The 27,847-nt window shown below is 43.2% G+C and overlaps 1 protein-coding gene across 1 annotated transcript; it reads left to right on the top strand.

Moving 5' to 3' along the window:
- The first annotated feature begins 302 nt into the window (after positions 1–302).
- LOC138771248 (speedy protein 1-A-like) lies at positions 303–14,113 on the top strand. The gene is made up of 9 exons (XM_069950828.1): positions 303–462; positions 1,000–1,020; positions 1,845–1,976; positions 10,703–10,803; positions 11,264–11,322; positions 12,196–12,278; positions 12,507–12,678; positions 12,769–13,003; positions 13,760–14,113. Exons 2-8 carry the CDS (start codon positions 1,010–1,012, stop codon positions 12,991–12,993), a joined length of 783 nt encoding a protein of 260 aa, XP_069806929.1. The 5' UTR covers positions 303–462; positions 1,000–1,009; the 3' UTR covers positions 12,994–13,003; positions 13,760–14,113.
- The last annotated feature ends 13,734 nt before the right edge of the window (positions 14,114–27,847 follow it).

Below are 27,847 nucleotides of genomic sequence, written 5' to 3'. Positions count from 1 at the left end.
ATCTGCCTTATAGTAGCAATGGCCTCTGTTGTCCATAACAGCCAATCACAGCTCGGCTTTCAAATAATAATGAGCCCTGGTAAAGTGTAAGCTGAGCTGTGATTGGTTGCTATGGGCAACAGAGAAAAACACCCAATCACAGCTCAGCTTTCAAATAATAATGAGCCCTGGCAAAATGAAAGCTGAGCTGTGATTGGTTGCTATGGGCAACAGAGGAGATATAACTTTATTGCTATCTCTTTATGACATCATCAAGCAGCAGCCAATAGGATCGCAGGATTGGCCTTCAAAGTGGTAAACAACCCATCAGCTGATGCCAGTCTGTCATCGCTGTTTACAGAGATAGGACTGACTCCATCTTGCTCTTTGAGTAACTTATCTTTTCAGTATCTTTCAGAGCATCGAGGATCCGGATTTATTTTCCAGCGTCGGAGGATTTATCATCCCTGCGAGTCAGGAGAGGTAAGTATCAGAATGTAACCCCGGGACTGTGCCAGTGATATCACCCCATATAGCGATGGCCGCCTACTCCATAGTGCCAGGAAACGGAGAGCGGCCCATTGGGTTATACACAGAGGAGCAGAATATGGAGAGAATGGGGTGACTGGGGGTCATAGGGGGACATTGGGGGATCGGGAAGAGGAGGATTTGGGGTGACAGGGAATCATATGGGACATTGGGGGATCAGGAAGGAAGAGGAGGATTTGGGGTGACTGGGGTCATATGGGGACATTGGAGGATCGGGAAGGAAGAGGAGGATTTGGGGTGACTGGGGTCATATGGGACATTGGGGGATCAGGAAGGAAGAGGAGGATTTGGGGTGACTGGGGTCATATGGGACATTGGGGGATCAGGAAGGAAGAGGAGGATTTGGGGTGACTGGGGTCATATGGGGACATTGGAGGACTATAATAAATGTGGAGCCGTTTGGTTCTTATCTATATTGTATTACAATGTGACATTTTATTTACATTTTCTTTGTGATTTCCTTTTATTTAGAAGATTCATCATGAGCTCCAGGTAAGCGATAGGGTTTCCTGTAATGGCTGATGGCTATAGAGGGGGGGGGGGGGGGACAGGGCATACACATCTACCTATATACCTCTATCTATATACCTCTGCCTATATACCTCTACCTATACACATCTATCTATATACATCTATCTATATACATCTACCTATATACATCTACCTATACACATCTACCTATATACCTCTGCCTATATACCTCTACCTATACACATCTATCTATATACATCTACCTATACACATCTACCTATATACATCTATCTATATACCTCTACCTATATACATCTACCTATATACATCTATCTATATACCTCTACCTATATACATCTACCTATATACATCTATCTATATACATCTACCTATATACATCTACCTATATATCTCTATCTATATACATCTACCTATATAACTCTACCTATATACATCTATCTATATACATCTACCTATATACATCTATCTATATACCTCTACCTATATACATCTACCTATATACCTCTACCTACATACCTCTACCTATATACATCTACCTACATACATCTACCTATATACATCTACCTATATACATCTACCTATATACATCTACCTATATATCTCTATCTATATACATCTACCTATATAACTCTACCTATATACATCTATCTATATACATCTACCTATATACATCTATCTATATACATCTACCTATACACAGCACTCTCTCTTTCTCTCTCTCTGTGTGTATATATATATATATATATATATATATATATATATATATATATATGTGTGTGTGTGTTATTTTTTTCACTCGTGTTAATATTTCTTTCTCTTTTAAGATTCCCAGGAAGAGGAGGACGAGGAGGAGGACGAGGAGGAAGAGGAGGACAAGGAGGAGAACGAGGACGAGGACGAGGAGGACAAGGAGGAGGACACGGCCGCAAGAGAAAGGCCGCCCAGGATGAGGAGAGGTAAGTGTGACAGTGTAGGACACAGTACACATATATATTACACGGTCTCACATTTATTAGTCACCAGGGTTGCTTTAGGCTGGGCTAGAAGGAGATTCCTGGTTGTACAACTAAAAGTAAAATACATATAAACTGACCTTCAAGCTCCTTATGAGGTACAATACATAAACAGAAACATGTCCATAAAATATGCATCAAAAATATAATCATGAAAAAATTGAATAGTAAAAAATGAATAAAAAAGACAAGAATTTATTTTAAAAAATCTTCTTGAAAACCCTTGAGGTGAACGGTCTGTGCGCTGTTTTGTGTTTTAACAATATCTGTTATAACCAATATTATCATCGCATTTTCCTTTTCTGTTTTACCTTTATTCATCTATTTTGCTTTAAAATATGTATAAAATTTATAAACATCCCCCCCCCCCAAAAAAAAAAAAAAAATAAAATTCTTTCAAGGATTTTTTTTGTCTTTCTTTATTCATTTTTTCCTCATTCATTTTTTGAATTATTATATTTTTGCATGCTTATTTTATTGGTTATTTTATTCATTCTTGTACCTGTTTCTGTGTATGTATGGTACCTCTTAAGGAAATCCAAAGAAATTGCACAAATAAATAAAAATATAACAAAAAATTCTTTATTTCAAATATTAAAGTTAGTTCGATAAAAGCACATAAATAGTAAAGTATGGGATAGACACAAACGTAAAAAAAACAGAGGGAGAGGAAGAAATCAATGTGGTGTAACACAAGTAATACAATTAAGTATATTGAACAACACCACCATCTAGTGGTCACTTATTATATGGCAAGTGAGCGAAACGTACGTCGGGCTGCTGTGCCAGGCGGAGGGTAAGATGTCAGTGTTGGTTTATAGTGCTCACTTTCTTTTTTCTTTGTATGGCTGTATATGGACTGGTTATGTAGTTTTCCTTGAGGGATTTTTTCACAGTGATTATTAGTCTGAGATTGCCCACATGGGAGGGGATACATACAGTTTCCCTCTTCTAGCTGTATTTACTTTATCAGTTCTTCAACAATATCTACTGTATACCTATCATGGTTTAAACTTTTCAGTCCTCGTTTGTTACTGATTGCCATATAATAAGTGACCACTAGATGGTGGTGTTGTTCAATATACTAAATTGTATTACTTGTGTTATACCACACCGATTTCTTCCTCTCTGGTTTTTTGACGTTTGTGTCTATCCCATACTTTACTTTTTATGTGCTTTTATCGAACTAACTTTAATATTTGAAATAAAGAATTTTTTGTTATATTTCTATTTATTTGTGCAATTTCTTTGGATATATTTGGATTTTGGTTGCGTTCTATGATATTTGGTTGGCAGGACTTTTCTTGGGGTTACTTTTAAGGACCTTGAAGAACAACTTATCTGTATTTTAACATATTTTATTTTTTTTGCCACTTAATAAAGGAAACAATGGTTTATGACATATTCCACCACATCTTGGGTTTAGCCCTGAGGACCATAGCGATTACATCATTTCAGGTTACAACAAATCTTCCAGGATATCGGGAGATTTCAGGCCAACCTAGGAAGCCACTTACACACTATGTACGTGCCACTAATATACTTACCACGTATCATGTGCCACTAACATGACCCGGTGTAGCAGGCCAGATTAACCCCCGTCCAGATTATAGCCGGGTATAAAATGGCCTAGGGCAGAGTTTACCCCGGGGTATAATCTAGCCTAGGCCATTTTAACCCCAGGTATAGTCTGGGCTGGGGGTATACTCTGGCCTGTTACACCGGGTCCATAAGGAACCGGACCCATCCCCCACCCCCTGGTACCCAATAAATACACACACCTATGGTTGGATCTAATGGTCACAGCAGCCGTTATATTAACAAAATATTAAACAATTTCCAGTATAAACCAGACGTCCACAAGAAGTATTACACAAACATTTATAGTGTTATCCATATGTGTCATTTATGAATTAGGATTATTATGTTCTCTTTATTTATATAGGAATGTACTAGCACTGGCGCAGTTAACATACCAAGATCTATGTGCACAATTTTTGTTGTGGGCATGCTCTGTGGTTTTGCATTTACGTTTTCTACTCTTTTTTTTTTTTTTTTTTTTGAGCAAGTGGAACTGGTTATTGTGCTGACATCCGTTTATAATACTAGGACATATATGCGCCATTGTGGAGTTTGGACTACTTTGCCCCTTTGTCTTATCATCCATGGAATTACGCTCAAGCGCCTGCGGATACAACATAGTGAATTTCATATGCGCCATCTTTGTGGTGGGAACTACTGTGGGCATGCTCTGTGGGACATCAGGACAATGTGTTGTCAGGACAATGCTGTCTGTTCTGGATTGCATTAGACCATAGGCTTTCCCTGGAGTTTGGGATTTTTTAAATGTGTTTTTAATTGGGACTCGTTCTATTACCATTTGTATGCGTACTCGATATAATAAAGGACTTTTATTTATCATTTTTTGTTGGCCAAATTTAACATTATAGTACATGTCTTTTCTATCCTTTAAACTCCCTGTGTACCTCATAAAGCTAATATCAGACTCCACTCATCCAGGCTGTGCTGTCCTGCTTTGTGGTGAGTCTGTCCATAAGATGGCCGACATAGAGGAGCATGTGACCATGCCCCGCCCCCAGTGTCCTCCATAGCATATATAGGCACAGTGGTGGACACTGGAGGTGGGGCATGGTCACATGCTCCTCTATGTCAGCCATCTTACAGCTGACATAGGAGCCGCAAACCTCTTGTGCAACAGAATGTGACTGTCAGATACCGCCTGACCCTATAATGTACCGTGCCAGCGCAGAGATGCCAGTGGTGCAGTCTTTTTTCTGAACCTCCTCCCGTTTCCTGTGCACAGCACCAGTCTATTGCCGACCACCAGCCCCCAAACCCCCAGTGTGACCATCTCCCCTCATCACACTGGGGGCTGGCGGCATGTTGGCAGTGCTCTGGGGCAGGCCAGTGCGCTCAGGAATAGACTGACGCCGGTCTGTTAATGTGAAATAAACAAAGCGATGTACAGTACCTGGTGGTATATTTGCTTTAAGGACCCCCACCACCACACAGCTGCAGCAACAGAAGGGTAGTAGACCTCGAAGTACGCTGTGACAGGGGAGGCGTATGTGGCAGGATCGGTATATGGCACTGTGACAGGGGAGGCGTATACATGATCCTGTTACATTCAGGGGGTACAGTATACATGGTCCTGTTACAGTCAAGGGGGTACAGTATACATGGTCCTGTAATATTCAGGGGGTACAGTATACATGGTCCTGTTACAGTCAGGGGGTACAGTATACATGGTCCTGTTACATTCCGGGGGTACAGTATACATGGTCCTGTTACAGTCAGGGGGTAAAGTATACACAGTCCTGTTACATTCAGGGGGTACAGTATACATGGTCCTGTTACATTCAGGGGGTACAGTATACATGGTCCTGTTACAGTCAGGGGGTAAAGTATACACAGTCCTGTTACATTCAGGGGGTACAGTATACATGGTCCTGTTACATTCAGGGGGTACAGTATACATTGTCCTGTCACAGTCAGGGGGTACAGTATACACGGTCCTGTTACAGTCAGGGGGTACAGTATACATGGTCCTGTTACAGTCAGGGGGTACAGTATACATGGTCCTGTTACAGTCAGGGGGTACAGTATACATGGTCCTGTAATATTCAGGGGGTACAGTACACATGGTCCTGTTACAGTCAAGGAGGTACAGTATACATGGTCCTGTAATATTCAGGGGGTACAGTATACACAGTCCTGTTACATTCAGGGGGTACAGTATACATGGTCCTGTTACAGTCAGGGGGTAAAGTATACACGGTCCTGTTACAGTCAGGGGGTACAGTATACACGGTCCTGTTACAGTCAGGGGGTACAGTATACATGGTCCTGTTACAGTCAGGGGGTACAATATACACGGTCCTGTTACAGTCAGGGGGTACAGTATACATGGTCCTGTTACAGTCAGGGGGTACAGTATACATGGTCCGGTTACATTCAGGGGGTACAGTATACATGGTTCTGTTACAGTCAGGGGGTACAGTATACATGGTCCTGTTATAGTCAGGGGTACAGTATACATGGTCCTGTTACATTCAGGGGCTACAGTATACATGGTCCTGTTATATTCAGGGGGTACAGTATACACAGTCCTGTTACATTCAGGGGGTACAGTATACATGGTCCTGTTACATTCAGGGGGTACAGTATACATGGTCCTGTTATATTCAGGGGGTACAGTATACACAGTCCTGTTACAGTCAGGGGGTACAGTATACATGTCCTGTTACATTCAGGGGGTACAGTATACATGGTCCTGTTATATTCAGGGGGTACAGTATACACAGTCCTGTTACAGTCAGGGGGTACAGTATACATGTCCTGTTACATTCAGGGGGTACAGTATACACGGTCCTTTTACAGTCAGGGGTACAGTATACACGGTCCTGTTACATTCAGCGGGTACAGTATACATGGTCCTGTTACATTCAGGGGGTACAGTATACATGGTCCTGTTACATTCAGGGGGTACAGTATACATGGTCCTGTTACAGTCAGGGGGTACAGTATACATGTCCTGTTACAGTCAGGGGGTACAGTATACATGTCCTGTTACATTCGGGGATACAGTATACATGGTCCTGTTATATTCAGGGGTACAGTATACATGGTCCTGTTACATTCAGGGGGTACAGTATACATGGTCCTGTTACATTCGGGGATACAGTATACATGGTCCTGTTACATTCGGGGATACAGTATATATGGTCCTGTTATATTCAGGGGTACAGTATACATGGTCCTGTTACATTCAGGGGTACAGTATACATGGTCCTGTTATATTCAGGGGGTACAGTATACATGGTCTTGTTACATTCAGGGGTACAGTATACATGGTCCTGTTATATTCAGGGGGTACAGTATACCTGGTCCTGTTATAGTCAGGGGTACAGTATACATGGTCCTGTTATATTCAGGGGTACAGTATACATGGTCCTGTTACATTCAGGGTGTACAGTATACATGGTCCTGTTATATTCAGGGGGTACAGTATACATGGTCTTGTTACATTCAGGGGGTACAGTATACATGGTCCTGTTACATTCGGGGATACAGTATACATGGTCCTGTTACATTCAGGGGGTACAGTATACACGGTCCTGTTATAGTCAGGGGTACAGTATACATACTGGACTCTCCCATATAATCTGCAGTGTGGTAATACTCTGCAGAGCCTGTGATGACCAAGTATTAGTCCGCACTATGGTCACTGTATTGCGGTATTGATTATATTGGTGCTTGCATAGTGGTAGCATACATTTTTCCCTTACTCTAAGGCTAGGTTCAATTTAAAAGCTATATAAGTCTGTACCTTTAAAGTAAAAATAAAACAGATACTATATGTGCCACTAATGTACCCATCACCTATCATATGTGCCACTAACATACCCATCACATACCATATGTGCCACTAACATACCCATCACATACCATATGTGCCACTAATATACTCATCACATACCATATGTGCCACTAATATACTCATCACATACCATATGTGCCACTAATATACTCATCACATACCATAATATACTCATAACATACCATATGTGCCACTAATATACACATCACATACCATATGTGCCACTAATATACCCATCACATACCATATGTGCCACTAATATACCCATCACATACCATATGTGCCACTAATATACTCATCACATACCATATGTGCCACTAATATACTCATCACATACCATATGTGCCATTAATATACCCATCACATACCATATGTGCCACTAACATACCCATCACATACCATATGTGCCACTAATATACTCATCACATACCATATGTGCCACTAATATACTCATCACATACCATATGTGCCACTAATATACTCATCACATACCATAATATACTCATAACATACCATATGTGCCACTAATATACACATCACATACCATATGTGCCACTAATATACCCATCACATACCATGTGTGCCACTAACATACCCATCACATACCATATGTGCCACTAACATACCCATCACATACCATATGTGCCACTAATATACTCATCACATACCATATGTGCCACTAATATACTCATCACATACCATATGTGCCACTAATATACTCATCACATACCATAATATACTCATAACATACCATATGTGCCACTAATATACACATCACATACCATATGTGCCACTAATATACCCATCACATACCATATGTGCCACTAATATACCCATCACATACCATATGTGCCACTAATATACTCATCATATACCATATGTGCCACTAATATACTCATCACATACCATATGTGCCATTAATATACCCATCACATACCATATGTGCCACTAATATACTCATCACATACCATATGTGCCACTAACATATCCATCATATACCATATGTGCCACTAATATACTCATCACCTATCATATGTGCCACTAATATACTCATCACATACCATATGTGCCACTAACATACCAATATACTAATATAGCTGGCCGCCCTCCTCCCATAGTGGTTCATTTGGGGGGCTCCAGCAGACAGACAGCACATCTTAGAAATTTCTATTTCCAAGTACAGTGTGCTGTTTGTCTGCCGGAGCGCCCCAGTCACCCTCCTCACACAAGGATTTGTTTCCTTACCCTCTCCTGCACGGTCCTGGTGCATGACATCAGCCGCCACCCTGTGCGTCGCCTTCCTGATAGGCCTGACCTGCGCCCCGGATGGCCGCAGCTCTTGTATTTCCCCGCACTCTGGTAAGGGGCTAGCATGCCTGGTCATCCGCTTCTGTGCAACTACAACCCCCAGCATGCCTGGTCATTCACTGCTGTGCAACTACAACCCCCAGCATGCCTGGTCATCCGCTTCTGTGCAACTACAACCCCCAGCATGCCTGGTCATTCACTGCTGTGCAACTACAACCCCCAGCATGCCTGGTCATCCGCTTCTGTGCAACTACAACCCCCAGCATGCCTGGTCATCCGCTGCTGTATAACTACAACCCCCAGCATGCCTGGTCATCTGCTGCTGTGTAACTACAACCCCCAGCACGCCTGGTCATCCGCTGCTGTGCAACTACAACCACCAGCATGCCTGGTCATCCGCTGCTGTGCAACTACAACTCCCATCATGCCTGGTCAGCTACTGCTGCGCAACGACAACTCCCATCATGCCTGGTCAGCCGCTGCTGTGAAACTACAGCCCCCGGCGTGCCCAGGCAGCTGCCCTTTTGAAACTACAACCCCCACCATGCCTAGACAGGGTGGTTATTGTTGTCTGGAGGGGTGGGAGGCTATAGGATTTAGTGTGTCTACCCTTACACCATCCCTGAACATCAAATATTGCATGTGCAACTAACAGTCATCACATGTGTCACTAACATACTAATCCCATGTTACATGTGTCACTAACATACTAATCCCATGTTACATGTGTCACTAACATACTAATCCCATGTTACATGTGTCACTAACATACTAATCCCATGTTACATGTGTCACTAACATACTAATCCCATGTTACATGTGTCACTAACATACTAATCCCATGTTACATGTGTCTCTAACATACTAATCCCATGATACATGTGTCACTAACATACTAATCCCATGTTACATGTGTCACTAACATACTAATCCCATGTTACATGTGTCACTAACATACTAATCCCATGTTACATGTGTCACTAACATACTAATCCCATGTTACATGTGTCTCTAACATACTAATCCCATGTTACATGTGTCTCTAACATACTAATCCCATGTTACATGTGTCTCTAACATACTAATCCCATGTTACCTGTGTCTCTAACATACTAATCCCATGTTACATGTGTCACTAACATACTAATCCCATGTTACATGTGTCACTAACATACTAATCCCATGTTACATGTGTCTCTAACATACTAATCCCATGTTACATGTGTCACTAACATACTAATCCCATGTTACATGTGTCTCTAACATACTAATCCCATGTTACATGTGTCACTAACATACTAATCCCATGTTACATGTGTCTCTAACATACTAATCCCATGTTACATGTGTCACTAACATACTAACCCCATGTTACATGTGTCTCTAACATACTAATCACATACTGCATGTCTCACTGACATACTAATCCCGTGTTGTATGTGCCACTGACATACTTATTACATAGCACATGTGCCACTACCATACTCATCACATGCTGCATGTGCCACTAACAAACTTATTACATATGACTTGTGCAACCAGCATTTATCATATTCTGCATGCGGTAGTAACATACTTGCCACATATGATATGTGCCACTAATATGCTCTTATCATGTCACATGTGCCAACGATATACTTATCTTGTACCACATGTGGCATTGATATCCTTGTTACATGCTACATGGCGCCACGATCACAATCCTCACATACCACATGTGCCACTAACATACAGGCCAAATACACCATGCAGCTACTGACTGTCTGTAGTGGTCACATAGGGATAGGGACACATCCCCGCTGCAGCCAGGTAACTCCAGGTAACAGTCCGGCCCGGCTTACTATGGCTCTGGGGACTATACATGTCTCCTCCTTTGCTAATGTTCTGCACTTTCATTCTTTATGCGTCACTGATGACTTTCAACATAAGACAATTATTCCTAAAATATCTTCTCGTACAGATCACCATCACCTGCCCACAAGGAGCCCACCAAGAAGCGGAGGAAGGAGGACACCACCCAGCAGAAGAGGAAGGAGCTTGCCGCTTTCTTCACACTACTTGGTAAGACTCATTGCTCCTTCCACACTGGTCCCGGTTATGTACCAGGTAGAGGCAGCCGTACACATCACACATAGGGGGAGATTTATCAGGACTGGCGTACTGGTATGCCAGTCATAAATAAAGCCCCGCCCCCTTTTTCCTAGATGGAATTACTAAGAGGTGTAGGCCCTGCACCTGGCACAGGCATTGTGGGGCCCATCAGGCGAATGGGAGTTACGGCTGGCGTACGCTACGGGCGCATCATTGTTATATCTCCCCCAGAGCGTCCTCCTTCACGTTATATGTAATATTACATACATCAGGACGCTTTATACTATTATCCTGCTCTTCCCACATACAGGTTTATACCATCTTGTAGTCCTGCACGTTTCTTATCTGGTTGCCGTACAGATTTTTTCATTATTGAATTTAATTCCAAGACTAAGAATATTAAATTTCTGATGTTTCTGTTTTTTTCTAGATGACGACTACATTCGCTTCTTTCTTGCCAGAGACGGCTGTAAGAGAATATCGGACAAGGTATAGTAGCGTTGTGTGAGGAAAGTGAAACCTATTAATTGATAGAATATTCACCATATTTTACCCTTTGACACAAAACGACGTACCGGCAAGTCATGGAAAGGAGTGAGTTCCCGCATCATGACGTATCAGTATGTTATATTACACAGGGGCTCTATGAAGCAGGTGCAGGAGCTGAGCTCGCTACATAAAGGTGAGGACTGGCTGCTATCAGTAGCCGGGGCCTCACATGTAATAACAGGCAGCACCCTTTAAACTCCGCAATTGGACGGCTGCATTTCTATCACTGTCCGATCGGGACCAGTACAATGTGACTGCGAGGGTCCCGATCATTTTCTCTGTCTGCCGGAGGTCTCATACTTACCTCCAGGCAGAAGCTAAATTGTGCAAAAAAAATATTAAAAGCCAATTGCCAAATTTATTTTAGCTCATAATACATGTAGTTCCATAAAAAAGCAGAAGCGGATCCAGATGTGTGCATTATTTTAAAATAAATAATTTTTTGCTCATGGTAAAGGGCTGGGGACACCCTATACTCTATAAACTTTGTGTCATTAGATAGTTAGATGTCACTATGAGAGTTATTAGGAAATACAGCGGGATTACATTGGCCGCCTATGTGTAGTCTCCAGTCTTGTACAAGGTTAGAAAAACATGTCTGCTTTCTTCCAGAAACAGCAGCACACTTGTCTATCAGATACATCTGTTATTATATCTGCACAGAAGTGAATGGAGCTAAGCTCTATCACCACTCATAACTTGTAGACAGATATTGTGAGTGGTTATGGGAGACTGCGGCCGTGTTCTTCTAACCTTATAACTTATGTAGACAGCGATACTACCAGCCTGTAACCACCCTTCTCTTCCCACTAGTATCTCCTGGCAATGGTCTTTGCGTATTTCAGAAGAGCCGGATTGAGTACCGAGGAATATAGAGAATACTTCTTTGCAGCACTGTGAGTCTCTTCTATTCTAACCAATATCTATATACTTGCTGATGTATAAGCAGAGAACAGAATAGTAAAATAAGCAATGGAATAGGAATGTCCAAGTGTAATGTAGACTCCATAACATTTACTTATACTACGGTTATTACTCTCCTTTTTTCCCAGGTCTCTAATGTTTTACAGATTATCAGCTGTGACATGTTCCATGATTTATTTGATGTCATTTTTTTTTGCCAGGTTTTTGGCGAATCAGTTCGAGGAAGAAGAGGAGGACTTCCGTGCGGAGATCTACCCCTGGGCCTTGGGGCATCGTTGGACCAAGAAGACATCACGGCTCCATGACGATCGCAACCTGTTGCTCCTCCGTATGGATTTCAAGGCTTGGGTGGACCGGTCCACTTGTGATCGGGTTAGTAAAGTGAAGTAGAGTTCTCAGGTCTTGATGAAGAATCTGTGATGATAATAATGTCATTCTAATTCCTATATTTTTTCATTCTAGATCCTGGCAGAAGACCCCTCGCACTGGGCATGGACAAGAGAGAGGAAAGACCATCACGGCTGGGCTATTCGTTACTTCAGGAGAGATGACCGGGAGCTGACCACCTACGGCCCGAAGAATAGCCCACCTTCCTGCACCCTCTGCAAGACCATCAGCGCCCATCCACGCAAGGGGAACGTGTGCCAGGCTGACACAGAGGAGGAACCCGGCACCTCATATTCCTAATCATCATACAGTAAGTAAAAGGAATTAAAGGCGCCTATACACCTAATACCTGTCTTTTAGCCAGCAGTTTCCTCTCACAGCCGAACATTCATGTGTTTCCTAAAGGGAGAGGTAAGCTGTCACCAGACTGCCCTGATGCCAGCTTATTCCTCTGAGAACAGAAGGATTGGATAGTGAAAACTGAGACACCTTATACTGTTGTCACACATCAGCTGTGTTTAGTAGAATGTTTATGGGCACATCTTGGTATAAACTTATTGCAGAGAATATTCTGTAAGGGTCCCCTAAATGCTGGTCCCACCTTTGGATATCCCATAAGTGTCCCAGATGGGTGTACCCCTTTAATGCTATGTCCACTTGTTGACAATCTGATGAGGATTTTGGCATGTTTCTGTAAAGATTCTTTTCAGAATATCTATTAGGTATATCACAGGCAGATCTCATATGTGTCACCATATAGTCACTTATTAATGAGAACTTTATATAGAAGAGTCCCAGACAAGGAGAAGGAGATGAGAAGGGAGGAATGGCCTAAATTTTCTCATAGTTTACTATATTATCAGTCCGGGTACTGGAAACCCAGAGAAATTAGATGATGTTAGTCTTTATTAAAGAGATATGTCATTACTGTACAATTCAGAACATAGAATATCCATTGATTAGTCTCCAGGATATAGTATCACATGCCGAGCGTCTCTCATTGATATATGTTTCTCGTTTACTGAACATGTTGATCAATTTTTCATATCTTGTTACTTATCACCAGGGTGTAATGCTGCCAGAATGGGGACCAACAACAGCAAGAAGATCTGGAAGACCCCTGGAATATCCTTTCTATAGTCGCACACATGCACACGTACACACTATCACACACACAAGTACACACACTCTCAGCACACACACTCTAGTTAGAGACAAATGAGTCACCCTCACCACTGTGAGGAATCATTTGTCTCATATGGGGAAGGAGGAGCCCCGTTATAACATCAAACGTTGGAGGACAAGACTCCCATAACAACTAGAGGAGTCGGGAGGAGGCGCCAGGAACATCAAGAGGCAAATGAGGCGCCATTTACACCAGGAGGAATCATTTGCCTCATGGGGCAGGAGGAGGCCCCCACTTGACATCATCATCTGGAGGACAAGACTCACTTCACACCTACAGGAGTCCGGAGGAGGCGCCAAGAACATCGAGAGGCAAATGAAGCGCCACTACCACCAGGAGGATTCATTTGCCTCATGGGGCAGGAGGAGGCCCCCTTAACCATCACAATCTGGAGGACAAGACTCACTTCACACCTACAGGAGTCTGGAGGAGGTGCCAGGAACAACTAGAGGCAAATGAGGCGCCATTACCACTAGGAGGATACATTTGCCTCATGGGGCAGGAGGAGGCCCCTGCTTAACATCATCATCTGGAGGACAGATCTGCTTAACATCTAGTGGAGTCTGGAGGAGGCGCCCTTAAAGGGGTTATCCTGGAAGTTAAAGAGCTATGACTTTTCCTTTCTCACTAATTGCTCACTCCCAGCTTGGTGTCATTTCATCCTGATACTTCCTATCTGGCATATAGAGGGAAGGCTGAGGCGGTGGTCAGGTATTATTCTGCAATCACCGCATGTGGACGAAACCAGTGGCAACCAATGTAAGTACAATGCTGACCATGTTGTCTCAACATTGTACATACATTGGCCACCGCCGGTGAGACTGGCTTCGCCCACATGTGGGGATCGCAGCACTGCACCAGCCCCACCAATTCAGCCTGACCCCTTCTTGTCCGATTAAAAGGTGTCATTATGAGCCAAGACCATGTCGGACGTGAGCTACCATAGACTAAGCAGAAGTCATACCTCCTAAGACACCCAAATAACCCCTTTATCATCTAGAGGCAAATAGGGCGCCGATACCATCAGGAGGAATAATTTGTCTCATATGGGGAAGGAGGAGCCCCGCTATAACATCCTAAACTGGAGGACAAGACTCCCATAACAACTAGAGGAGTCCGGAGGAGGCGCCAGGAACATCTAGAGACAAATAGGGCGCCATTACCACCAGGAAGAAAAATTTGTCTCATATGGGGAAGGAGGAGCCCCGCGATAAAATCACAATCTGGAGGACAAGACTCCCATAACAACTAAAGGAGTCTGGAGGAGGCGCCAAGAACATCTAGAGGCAAATTAGGCGCCGTTACCACCAGGAGGATACATTTGCCTCATGGGGCAGGAGGAGGCCCCCATTTAACATCATCATCTGGAGGACAAGACCTTAACATCTAGAGGAGTCTGGAGGAGGCACCTTTAAAGGGGTTATCTTGGGAGTTGAAGAGCTATGACTTTTCCTTTCTCACTGATTGCTCACTCCCAGCTTGGTGTCATTTTATCCTGATACTTCCTATCTGGCTTATGGGGGGCAGGCTGAGGCGGTGGTCAGGTATTATTCTGCAATCACCGCATGTGGACGAAACCAGTGGCAACCAATTTAAGTACAATGCTGACCATGTTGTCTCAACATTGTTCATACATTGGCCACCGCCGGTGAGACTGGCTTCGCCCACATGTGGTGATCGCAGCACTGCACCAGCCCCACTACTTCAGCCTGACCCCTTCTTCTCCGATTAAAAGGTGTCAGGATGAGCCAAGACCAAGTCCGATGTGAGCTACCATAGACTAAGGAGAAGTCATAGCTTCTAAGACACTCAAATAACCCATTTATCATCTAGAGGCAAATAGGGTGCCATTACCATCAGGAGGAATCATTTGTCTCATATGGGGAAGGAGGAGCCCCGCTATAACATCACAATCTGGAGGACAAGACTCCCATAACAACTAGAGGGGTCCGGAGGAGGCGCCAGGAACATCTAGAGGCAAATGAGGCGCCATTACCACCAGGAGGATTCATTTGCCTCATTGGCCAGGAGGAGGCCCCCACTTATCATCTGGAGGACAAGACTCACTTCACACCTACAGGAGTCCGGAGGAGGCACCAAGAACATCTAGGGGTAAATGAGGCGCCATTACCACCAGGAGGATACATTTGCCTCATGGGGCAGGAGGAGGCCCCCATTTAACATCATCATCTGGAGGACAAGACCTTAACATCTAGAGGAGTCTGGAGGAGGCGCCCTTAAAGGGGTTATCCTGGGAGCTGAAGAACTATGCCTTTTTTCTTTCTCACTGATTGCTCACTCCCAGCTTGGTGTCATTTCATCCTGATACCTTCCTATCTGGCATATAGGGGGCAGGCTGAGGCGGTGGGCAGGTATTATTCTGCAATCACCGCATGTGGACGAAACCAGTGGCAACCAATTTAAGTACAATGCTGACCATGTTGTCTCAACATTGTATATACTTTGGCCACCGCCGGTGAGACTGGCTTCGCCCACATGTGGTGGTCACAGCACTGCACCAGCCCCACCAATTCAGCCTGACCCCTTCTTGTCCGATTAAAATATGTCAGTATGAGCCAAGACCAAGCCCGATGTGAGCTACCATAGATTAAGGAGAAGTCATACCGTCTAAGACACCCAAATAACCCCTTTATCATCTAGAGGCAAATAGGGCGCCATTACCATCAGGAGGAATAATTTGTCTCATATGGGGAAGGAGGAGCCCCGCTATAACATCACAATCTGGAGGACAAGACTCCCATAACAACTAGAGGAGTCCGGAGGAGGCGCCAGGAACATCTAGAGACAAATGAGGTGCCATTACCACCAGGAGGATTCGTTTGCCACATGGGGCAGGGGGAGCCCCGCTTTAATACCAGAAACGGGAGGACAAGACCAATTTATCACCTACAGGAGTTTGGAGGAGGCGCCTATAACATCTAGATACAAATGAGGCCCTATTACCACCAGGAGGCTTCATTTGTCTCATATGAGGCAGGAGAAGCCCCATTTAATTTCTGAAATGGAAAGACAGGACGCCCATATCGCCTACAGTGTCTGGAGGAGGAGGCGCCAATTACATCTAGAGACAATTCAGGCTCCATTCCCATCAAGAAGATTCACCCTTTAATATCTCACATTAATATGATATATATATAGGTGGGGAAAAGGGAAGGAAGTTGCTGGAAACGTCCGGAGCCTAAGATGTTTGTCTGGCAGGTTCTCCACAGATGAAGATGGAAGAAATTGTCATGGCGTTCTGAGCCGGGTGTAGAACAAACGGGAAAGTGAACGATAAAAGATGACGTCAGCTGTGAATCAGTGTATATGACAGCACCGTAACCTATATGGCCAACAGAGATCTATAGGTATTGTGCATTGTGTCTTTTTAGACGTTTTTGTATTTGTAGAACATTATTTGGTAGGGGTTCCCCTAGGAGGGACGGGTTGGGAAACATCCTCTTATACAGTCTGTTGTGATGATACAGAGAGCCTGATGAATATGTAAGGAAGCCTCACAGCACCATCGTACCGTCTTGGGTGCGCCAGACATCAGTACACCTACACACCCAGAACCAGAATGGTGTCCTCATCTGGACAATCACTACGGCATATACAACGGTAATTTACATTTTTTTTCATTAAAGATATATGTGTTACAATTGTTCTGAAGCTGCCCATACAGGTACATGGTATAGTCCCATAGAAAACTGATATATGTGCGGGTAATGACCGGAGTATAGTTAATAACGTTCAGGCCTTAGAGGTTAATATGGCCCATGCCATACAGTAGTAATGTCTGTCCTCGCCCATAGTAACAAGTCACAGTTCAACTTTTAAAATATCCACGATCCCTGGTAAAATAAAAGATGCACTGTGATTGGTTGCTGTGGGTAACAGGGAATATTCTTCTTCTTTCTATTATTATATAAAATGTTATAAATGATCTTTCTAGATCTCTGAAACTAAGGAGAGAATTCTGGAACGTGGCTTGGATGTGGATCCGCTGGAGGAAGAAGAGCCGGTATGCCATAACTATTCTTTATCTAATGTTTCCTCTCATTTGTAGCTCTTATACCCTGATATTGTGTCACTTTTTGAATGTTTTTCAATATTGTAAGAACCATGCGGTTATTTTTTTTTACTTTTAACATTAGGAACTACTTGATCTTATAGAAAGGATAAAAGAAAGAAGAAAAGCTGCACCCCGGGGTGAAGATCACTGTGTTACTAATGATTCTGGAACGATCAATGAAGAAGAGAGTGATGGAACTATGGAGAACCGGGTGAGCACCACGTTATCAGTCTCAAGAGATCCAAGACGTCTAGGTGCCAAACCGAAGGCGGAGGGAATTAATACAATTACAAATCGAACAAAGATGGGGAGAAAAGATGATAAATCCAAGGTAATCACCCTCTCTGATACCACACTGAGTGAGGCCCAGGCGGGGTACTCAGTCTTGGCCTTTTCTTTCTCACCTTCCTCTAATTTTGATTTTTCTTACTACAGTAAAGGACCTCAATGTATTTGCGTGCAAATTGATTGTAAAGAAATTGCATACAAAAAGAACAGACACTATTTTATTGGATTCGGAGGAATAACGACGGGCAGCGGCAATACTGGAGGAGTTATTGGAGGAATAATCCATAAACACAAGTGCGTTCCCTAACTATCCCCAATTATATCGGGGGTAAATAGCTTGACAGACTATTGCTGTAAATTCATTGATTTTTACCTGCTACCACTGGCTGAACTTTTGCTTTCATACTTGAAGGATACTACAGACCTAATAAAGATATTGGACGGAATTCAAGTGTTGGAGGATATGATCCCTTGTCACATGTCATGTGGAGGCTTTATACACGTCAATCAAACACGAGGATGGTTTGGATGCGGTCACGTGTTTTCTGTCAATGAGCCAATAGGACCTGGAGCTTGGTAAGTTTATTGTGGATTCATTGGCATTTGCTTTAGCAATGGGGGCATCTTGTGCGCCCTCATATGCTGTGGGAGAGGGACATCGTTGTGATCTCTCCGGTCCCTCAGACTGAAAAAGTACAATATCAAGAACGTTATAGTGATAATTTGATTTTCATTTGGCAGGGGAAGACTCAGGATCTTGAAAAGTTCATACATGGCATCAATATCAATAAACAGAACATCAGATTGACCTACCAACATAGCAAGGAAATGTTGAAGTTCTTGGATGTGAAAATCAAGATATCAACATCAGGTAAGAATTCTACATGTGTTTACAGGAAGCCGACAGCAGCAAACACTCTATTACATGCCACTTCCTCTCATCCTAGGCCTCTAGCGGACAATTTTCCTGTAGGACAAAAAGAATTTGTTCAGAAACATCAGACTTTGAAAGGCAGGCAGAAGAACTGGCTGACAGGTTCCAGGAGAGGGGTATGGCAGAAAGACCATACATAAAGCTTATACACAGGTAAAATAAAGTGACAGGAATGAATTATTGAGTTTCAATAAAAAAAAGAAAAAACTAGAAACAAGAGGGAGGACGTAACAAGATTTATTTGCACTTATAATTCTAGGACTCATGATGCGAGATCCATTTTGGAGAAATTCTGGCCAGAGCTTTAAAGTGATCCATCCCTAGCAAAAAGCCTCACTAAGCAGCCCGCTAAGACGTTTAGGAGATCCAAAAACCTACGTGACATACTTGTGTGAAGCCACTATACAATGGGTAAGCCCACTAACCCTTTTGTAACCAGGGGGCCCAACTGGGGCACCAAACAATACAGGAAATGTGTGGCCTACTGTAATGTAGAGGAAACAAACACATATTTTAGCCCTGATGGTTCTAGGAAATTACACATTGTATACAATTACTGAGTATGTAATTTACTTTGCAGTTTGTCCGTGTGGAAAAATTTATGTTGACCTCACTACTAGACAATGGAAGATCTGTGTTTGTGAACATGTTCGTGGCATCATAGCTGCCAGGGAGACTGAAGACACCCATTCTTTATGTCCAATACCAAGACACCTCAAACAATATCTGTCCGGCCTAAGGGTAAGAGACATAGATCACATTTACCCCTCTGTTTGTGGTGGGGATAGAGCAAAAATTTTGGCCCAGAGGGAAATCCGGTGGATTACCATATCGATAACAAGGGAAATTCTTCTTTCTTTTATTAAATAAAATGTTATAAATGATCTTTCTAGATCTCTGAAACAGAGGAGATAATTCTGGATCGTGGCTTGGATGTGGATGGGCTGGAAGAAGAAGAGCCGGTATGCCATAACTATTCTTTATCTAATGTTTCCTCCCATTTATAGCTCTTATACCCTGATATTGTGTCACTTATAGAAAGTTTTTCATTATCACAAGAACCATGTAGTTATTATTTTTTTCTTTTAACATTAGAATATACATAATCTTATAGAAAGGATGAAAGATGAAGAGCTGCACCCGGGGTGAAGATCACAGTGTTACTAATAATCCTGGGAAGATCAATCAAGAAGAGAGAGATGGAAATATGGAGAACCGGGAGAGTCGCTGAGAAGGTCTGACCTGAGTTGGTATGTACATCACACTACATAACTTATACATCTCCACTGTACACAGGGGCGGGCTGGGCCGGGGGGCAGGGAGGCATTTGCCCCCCGGGCCGGTCTTTCCCAAGTACATTATAGGGCCGGGCCAGCCCTATAATATACTTGGGAAAGACTGACCCGGCCCTAGATTAACTAGCAGCGCCGCGGCTGCGCTGCTAATCGGAGGCTGAGGGCCGCTGCCGGACCGAGTGTCAGGCAGCTCCCTCAGTCCGGGGTCGGCCCTCAGCTTCCGATTAGCAGCGCAGGCGCTTCAATCTAATCCTTAGGTGCGGGGACCGCAACTCACCTGTCCCGCTCCCCAGCAGTTCCTCTCTCATCGTCCGGCGCACGCAGCAGGGTACAGAGACGCTGCCGGCACCGGATGTGACCTGCAGCCTCTATCTGTAGGGACACCCCGCACAGGCAGCGTCTCTGAACCCTGCTGCCTGACACCGAAAGATGAGAGGGGGGAGCGCGCGCTGGAGAGGAACCAGTGACAGGTGAGATATTGTGGGGGGACTGGTCGCTATATGGGACACTATGGAGGGGGGAACTGGCTGCTATATAGAGGGGGGAGGAATCGGCTGCTTTATGGGGGGGATGAATTGGCAGCTATATGGGACACTATAGAGGGGGGAATTGGCTGCTATATGGGGGGGAGGAATTGGCAGCTATATGGGGCACTATAGAGGGGGGAATTGGCTGCTATATGGGGGGGAGGAATTGGCAGCTATATGGGGCACTATAGAGGGGGGAATTGGCTGCTATATGGGATACTATGGAGGGGGGAATTGTCTACTATACATTACTATGGAGGGGGGAATTGTTTACTATATAGAGTACTATGGCGGGGGGGGGAATTGTCTACTACATTGGGCACTATGGTGGGGGGGAATTGGCCACTATGTGGGGCATTATGGGGGAGATTGGCTACTGTATGGGGCACTATGGAGTGGGGATTGGCTACTATATGAGGCACTATGAAATGAGTGAGTTAGCTACTATATGAGGCACTATGGTTGATTGGCTACATTATAGGGCTCTATGGAGGAATGGGCTACCATATTAGGCACTATTGGAGGGATCGGCTACTAGATGGGGCACTATGAGGGGGAAATTGGCTACTATATGGGGCACTATGGAGGGATTTGGCTACTAGATGGGGCACTATGAGGTGGGAATTGGCTACTATATGGGGCACTGGCTACTATATGGAGGACTATGGAGGGATTTGGCTACTATATGGGGGACTGGCTACTATATAGGGCACTATGGAGGGATTTGACTACTAGATGGGGCACTATGAGGGGGGAATTGGCTACTATATGGGGGACTATGGAGGGATTTGGCTACTATATGGGGCACTGGCTACTATATGGGGGACTATGGAGGGATTTGGCTACTATATGGGGGACTGGCTACTATATGGGGCATTATGGAGGGATTTGACTTCTAGATGGGGCACTATGAGGGTGGAATTGGCTACTATATGGGGCACTGGCTACTATGAAGGTGCCGGCAGTAGCCCAAGCACTAAACCCCCAGCAACACCTGACCTCACTCAGCCAGCTAGCCCCCCTCTTCCTCACTGCTCTGTGCTACCACTCCTGCCTGCTGCATTATTACTATGGGCACACAGTAGGAGACATTATTACTATGGAGGAACAGCACAGGGGGCATTATTACTATGGGGACACAGCACAGGGGCCTTAATTACTATATGAAGGCCACAGCAGGACAGGGAACATTATTACTATGGAAGGCACAGAAGAAAGGGGACCCAACTACTATATGGATGCACAGAGGGGGCCTAACTCCTGTATGGGGGCACAGAGGATGTCTATACTGTATGAGCGAGAACCCTAAAATGTTTGGCAGATTCTATGCAGACGAGTTGTGTACGGGAAAAGTCTTCATGATGGCTGGGCATGATGGAGAAGTAAGCGAAAAGTGAGCGGCTTTGATCAGAGAAGATGTGTATGGGGATGATCCTGGTATTTGTACAATGGAAGTTATTTAGTAATGGTATGGGGATGGTAATGGTGGTGGTCCCAGTTAGGTGATAATATATGTTTCTTATTTACTGTTATTATTGGTCTTGGTATACTGGATTTCAGTTATGGTATTGGTGGTATTAGTTACTATCTGGTGGTAATGGTTGTGAGGTGATAATAAGTTTTTTTGTATACAGGTATTATTGGTAATATTGTGTACTGCATTTGGTCAGTAACAGTGTGATGGAACTGTGATATTTACAGTATGGTGATAATAAGGTCATGTTATATATTTGTTCTATCCCCTATTAGTGCTGTTCGGGGTCACTCCCACACAATGAGCCCCTACAGATCTATGTATACTGATCTCCCACAAAGCCTCCAGTATACAATACACCTAGGATCCTCCATATATACCAGCTGCAGACACTACAACTCTCAGCATTTACTGACAGCCTGAAGCCCTCAGGATATGCTGGGAGTTGTAGAACATACGAACAAAAAATCCTCTAACAGCTGATACTGCAGAGATTTGGTGCTGGACCTTAAGCGCTGATGGTTGTATTGGGGCTGGTCTTCACAGCCAATCACAATGGCTGTTCATGGCTGGGAGCACTGGCCCCAATACTATAATTCTGTGGCATGTGTGGCATCTACTTTCCCCACACTGATTTGGGGAGGGTAATAGTAGGTAAGAGCCAGATTAGTCCTTAAAGGATGGGCCGCTAGCCTGCTACTCATGGGCCAGTGCTGTGTGCTTGCCCCCCAGGCTAAAATTTGCCAGCCAGCCCCTGACTGTACAGTATGTTTGAAGTCTTCATATCTGTCCATTCTGCCATCCTTCTATATGCCTCCCACTAACTAACATTGTTTCACAGAATAATTTTTTATTTATTAAAGGGGTACTCCAGAGACTGAAGAAAAGTTTTTGCTTTAGTAACGTTATTACTTTGTAATATAATTTAATTTTATTTAAATTTTTTATGTATGTATATACTCCGATTAGTTGGCCCTCTCTGCTGCCACCAATGTTTGTGTGGAACTGCAGGGCTATCTAAGACTTGTAGTTCCCGTTCCCCTGCTCTGCGCTCTGCTTCTAGCATCTAGCACAGTGACCAGTGATAGCAATGCCGCTCATGTGCACAGGCTGCTGGACACAGTGATTGTTTCCTCCCAGGTGCTGTATATAAGAATATACAGAACACAGGGGGAACAGGACCCTGCTCTGTATAGCGCTGTTCAGAAGCATTTGAGCAGAGTAGGGGATCTGGAACTGTAGGTCTTATATAGCCCTGCAGTTCCCGACACAAACATTGGTGGCAGCAGAGAGGACCCATGTCATTCTTACAGCTGCCAATCAATGGAAGTATATATGTAAATAGAAAAAAATATACTTTTATATTAATAAAGCTATTTTACAAAGTAGTATAACTTTATTAAAGCAATGTATACGTTTAGTCTCCCTTTAATAGTTAGTGGATGGAAATGTTATTATTAAGGTCCATAATGGTGCGTTTACACAGAGAGATTTATCTGGCAGATTTTGGAAGCCAAAGCCAGGAATGGATTTGAAAAGAGGAGAAATCTCAGTCTTTCCTTTATCACCTGCTCTCTGTTTATAGTCTGTTCCTGGCTTTGGCTTCCAAAATCTGTCAGATAAATCTGTTTTGTCAGAATGAGACACAAATCCCTCCATGTATTTCACCTGTATCGGCCAATCTCCCATCATGTTGTTAGCACATCCGGTGTCCTTGCACTGTAGCGTCACAATTTATTGGACGCCGGATAGAAGTCACACTACACTGGATTGAAAGGGGAATTGCCTCTTGTGTCACTTTTTTTTTATTCCCGATTCATGTGTAGTTGGGCTAACGCAGCAATCCCTCTATATATACCAGCAATATATATATATATATCTGTTACTGTGTATTATCAATCCTTATCATTATTTTATAGATGCAATATAACAGAAGACCCGTTCCCTCTTGTGCGGCTGCTCTGATAACACTGAGGTTTCCTGATCCTGATGGGAGATATATACAGACTTATAAAAGACAGATAACAGATCGTCCATTGGAAGAAGCTCAAATACTTTACGACTTCGCTTTTTTTGTTTAACAAATTTTGTAAAAAAATATTTACCTTTCAGCTTTGATGTCATTTGTGATTTATTTCAGAAATCATATTGGTATGAAAATTCTGCTTAGTTTTGTTATTATAATAATATAATAAAATTGTTGTGATCTAAAGTTTTAGTGTCTTCTAATCTCTTATATAGGGATATTTAACAACTGGAGGATAATCTATAACTTCTAAAAATGATCCATTATTCTTATAACATAGACGGCATAAGACATACTATACAGCATATAATGCAGCATGACGTGTTACAGCATATATATATATATATATATATATATATGGTACAATATATGATGAGGTGTAATAAATAGTATATTTGGAAACAATATTATGAGGTTAAAGACATTTAATAGTATATAGGGCATATTATTTCTTATATTACATATAATGGGGCCTATAGAATGTAATGTATTTACAATTATTTGTTTATACTGGATTTATTTCACTATTTTTGGTAGATGTTTTAAGTATATATTCTAGATTTTTATCTTCTTCTATATTTTTATTCATTACAGTCAAATATTGAAACCTATTGCCTGCACTGCATATAACAGCATTTAGAACTATGCTTTACAGCAAGCCCCATGGCCATAGGCAGAACGGTCTGTAGCAGATCCTATTACTTTCTATGGGCATTTTCTTGGCATGCTGTGCGGCCTGTGCAAAAGTTATTATGTAGGAAAGGGGAGGCTAAATTCTGAGCATAACCTATTTTTAATGGATTGATCCCATCTTCTCTGTCTTCTGTTGGAGACGGCTGTAAAGTGATCATTACAAATCAGGACACGTCAGCTTATTATTGCACTGCAAGAATTCTGGATTGTTTTATAATATAAGAAAAAATTATTAATAAAAAACACTTTATTTAAAAAATATATATAAATATATATGGCTTCTTGTCAGGATATGTCAGAAAATATCCTAAAGACAAACGCATGTCTTCACTTGGCCATTGCTGAGTTCCAAAAAATCACTTACACGAACAGCTTGAAACTCCTCCCGGCACAAACTTCCTCAAGTGCCAACTGTGACCCTGGTGGTTTCCAGCACCCATTGGGTATTAGAACCTGCACGCCCATAGACATTCTTGCATTTGACAGCAGCCACTGTCAAATAATGAAGGAACACAGGAGCACCACATGGGAGATAGGAGGTTAGGTAAGTATGATGGAGGAATCTGGCGCCTGGGGACACAACCTACAGCAGAGGACCCAGATACTGGGGATACGATCTACAAAGGGAAACCTGGTAACTCAGAATACTATCTATAGTGGGTACTTGGCTATTGTGGATACTACTTACCAGGGGCATTCACATACTGGGGGACCTACCTAATGGGGAAAATTATCTACTGGGGACACATTAACTGAAGCAACCTACCCTTCCCTACAACCTACTTCACTGTGCAAGACAACAAGGGGAAATTAATACTGTTTGGGCTGGAAGAATGGAAGAATGTGAATGTTTGTCTGGTAAGTTTTGCAGTGATAAATTGTGGCTGGAAAAAATATTATCTGGTCCCCCCTCAAAAAAGGAAAAGAGAAAATGAACAACTGCAATCCGAGAAGTAGCCCCCTGTGAGTTATTGGATGTAACTGCACTGTAATCTTTTAGAAGGTCTATATGGTCTATGGTGGTAGTGACAACGATATTGGTGTGGCAGTATTATTTAGGCATTACATAGGGGATCATTGGTAATATCTTTCTGTGTAAAGGGTATTTTCCTCAGTAGCAGTATGAAGGTATTATTATATCACTGTCAGTGCTGCAGTCTCTTTTCTGTTTCTGTAGGGCTGTTTTATATTGGCATACATTTTACTTTTCACAGCAGCATTTGGAAGAGAAGACATATTAAGTGGTCTGGCCATCAAATAAAAGGCCATGGTGGAGAGGTTGGAGTGTGTGGACGGGTGTTTTTATACAAGTAATGTTCCATCAGCCAATCACACTAAACTATCCAGAGATTAAGTCCAAATGTTAGATAATAGTCTAACCCCCCAGAGCAGATACTGTTGCTCTGCTGCTTTCCCACCTCCATTTTACTAGCTGAGGCTTTTAGGGTTAAGTATATATAGAGCATTAGAAGGTTAAATGGTTCGTTCTGGTTCCCCCTGAGAGGCAGAGTATATGCTATAACCTTTCTAGATTATTTGTTGGTCTCCAGGCCTCTAGGCAGATTACAGGTATCCGGGCTGAATTGGGAAGCGGCCGTCCTGATTGGAGAAGCATGCCTGACCATGATGTGGACCCAAAAGATGAGAAGAATTTCAGCGGGAAGGTTTGGTCAGTCAGACATCGGGATGAAGCGGAGAAGATCAAGTAGCCGCCCACCCTCCCCTTACAATGTGTCTATTGGCATGGGGTTTATTTGGGGGGCTGTCACCATATTCGGGGTGGATATTTATTCGCATTAAAATATGTCTATTCTGCAAGGGTTAAAGCAAATGTACCACTAGATGCATCGCTTTGTGTTTTTTACATGAACATACCGGCCGGCCCACTGCTTCTAATGTTATGGGCGGCCAGATCCATTGATTATCCGCCTGCTCCATTGATTATCATTAGAAGGAGCGGGACGGCTGAGGGCAGATCAACACTCCGGGGGACAGGGCAGTGCTCCTCATGGTGCTCCAGGACCGAGGATTACACTACTAACCGCACAGGAATGGTAAGAGACATACTGTCATCCTCGCCGCCTCCTGCGCAATAGGCGGTTATCAGTAGGTTGGATTCGTCTAACCTACTGATAGTTCTCCTTAAAATAAACACTGTGGCCTTATATTCCACAAAGTTACATTGTTGGTGTCTCATATCTTTTATTACTGGTAAGGGTATATTGTGATGGGAGGGCATTGCTGACTACATTCCCACGACTAACAGGGGTATTAGCCTGATCCCCAAATTCTGCAGACAGGGTATAGGCTTCTTAAAGGAGAAGTCCTATGGAAGGATAACAACTGCAGTCACTGATTGGCTGAGCGGGCGACACATGATGTACCCGGTTTGTAGCTGAAGCTGACAGCCGGCTGCTGTGAACGGGACCCGGGAACGGCGCATCAGGGGAGTTCAGGGGCCAGCCTGTCTGCAGTTTTTGTCCTTCCATGGGACTTCTCCTTTACACCTCAAATAACAATAGGTGAGCACTATGAAGATATACCAGACTAGACATATTGGTAATCACTATACAGATGAGGCTACTTTGTAGCTTCAGTGAAAATGGACACTCACTCCAGGGGTCGCTGGTGCATGAGGTGGGTGGATCCAACAATA

Source organism: Dendropsophus ebraccatus, chromosome 13, assembly GCF_027789765.1.
Source record: "Dendropsophus ebraccatus isolate aDenEbr1 chromosome 13, aDenEbr1.pat, whole genome shotgun sequence".
Taxonomy (NCBI): Eukaryota; Metazoa; Chordata; class Amphibia; order Anura; family Hylidae; genus Dendropsophus; species Dendropsophus ebraccatus.
The sequence above is the reverse complement of the archived record's forward strand: the minus strand, read 5'-3'. Positions and strand labels throughout refer to the sequence as shown.

Excerpts from the sequence above, each read along its gene's own strand:
- LOC138771248 (XM_069950828.1), top strand. Across the intron at positions 1,977-10,702 it reads GCCGCCCAGGATGAGGAGAG|ATCACCATCACCTGCCCACA; the intron begins GTAAGTGTGACA and ends CTTCTCGTACAG. Across the intron at positions 10,804-11,263 it reads CGCTTTCTTCACACTACTTG|ATGACGACTACATTCGCTTC; the intron begins GTAAGACTCATT and ends GTTTTTTTCTAG.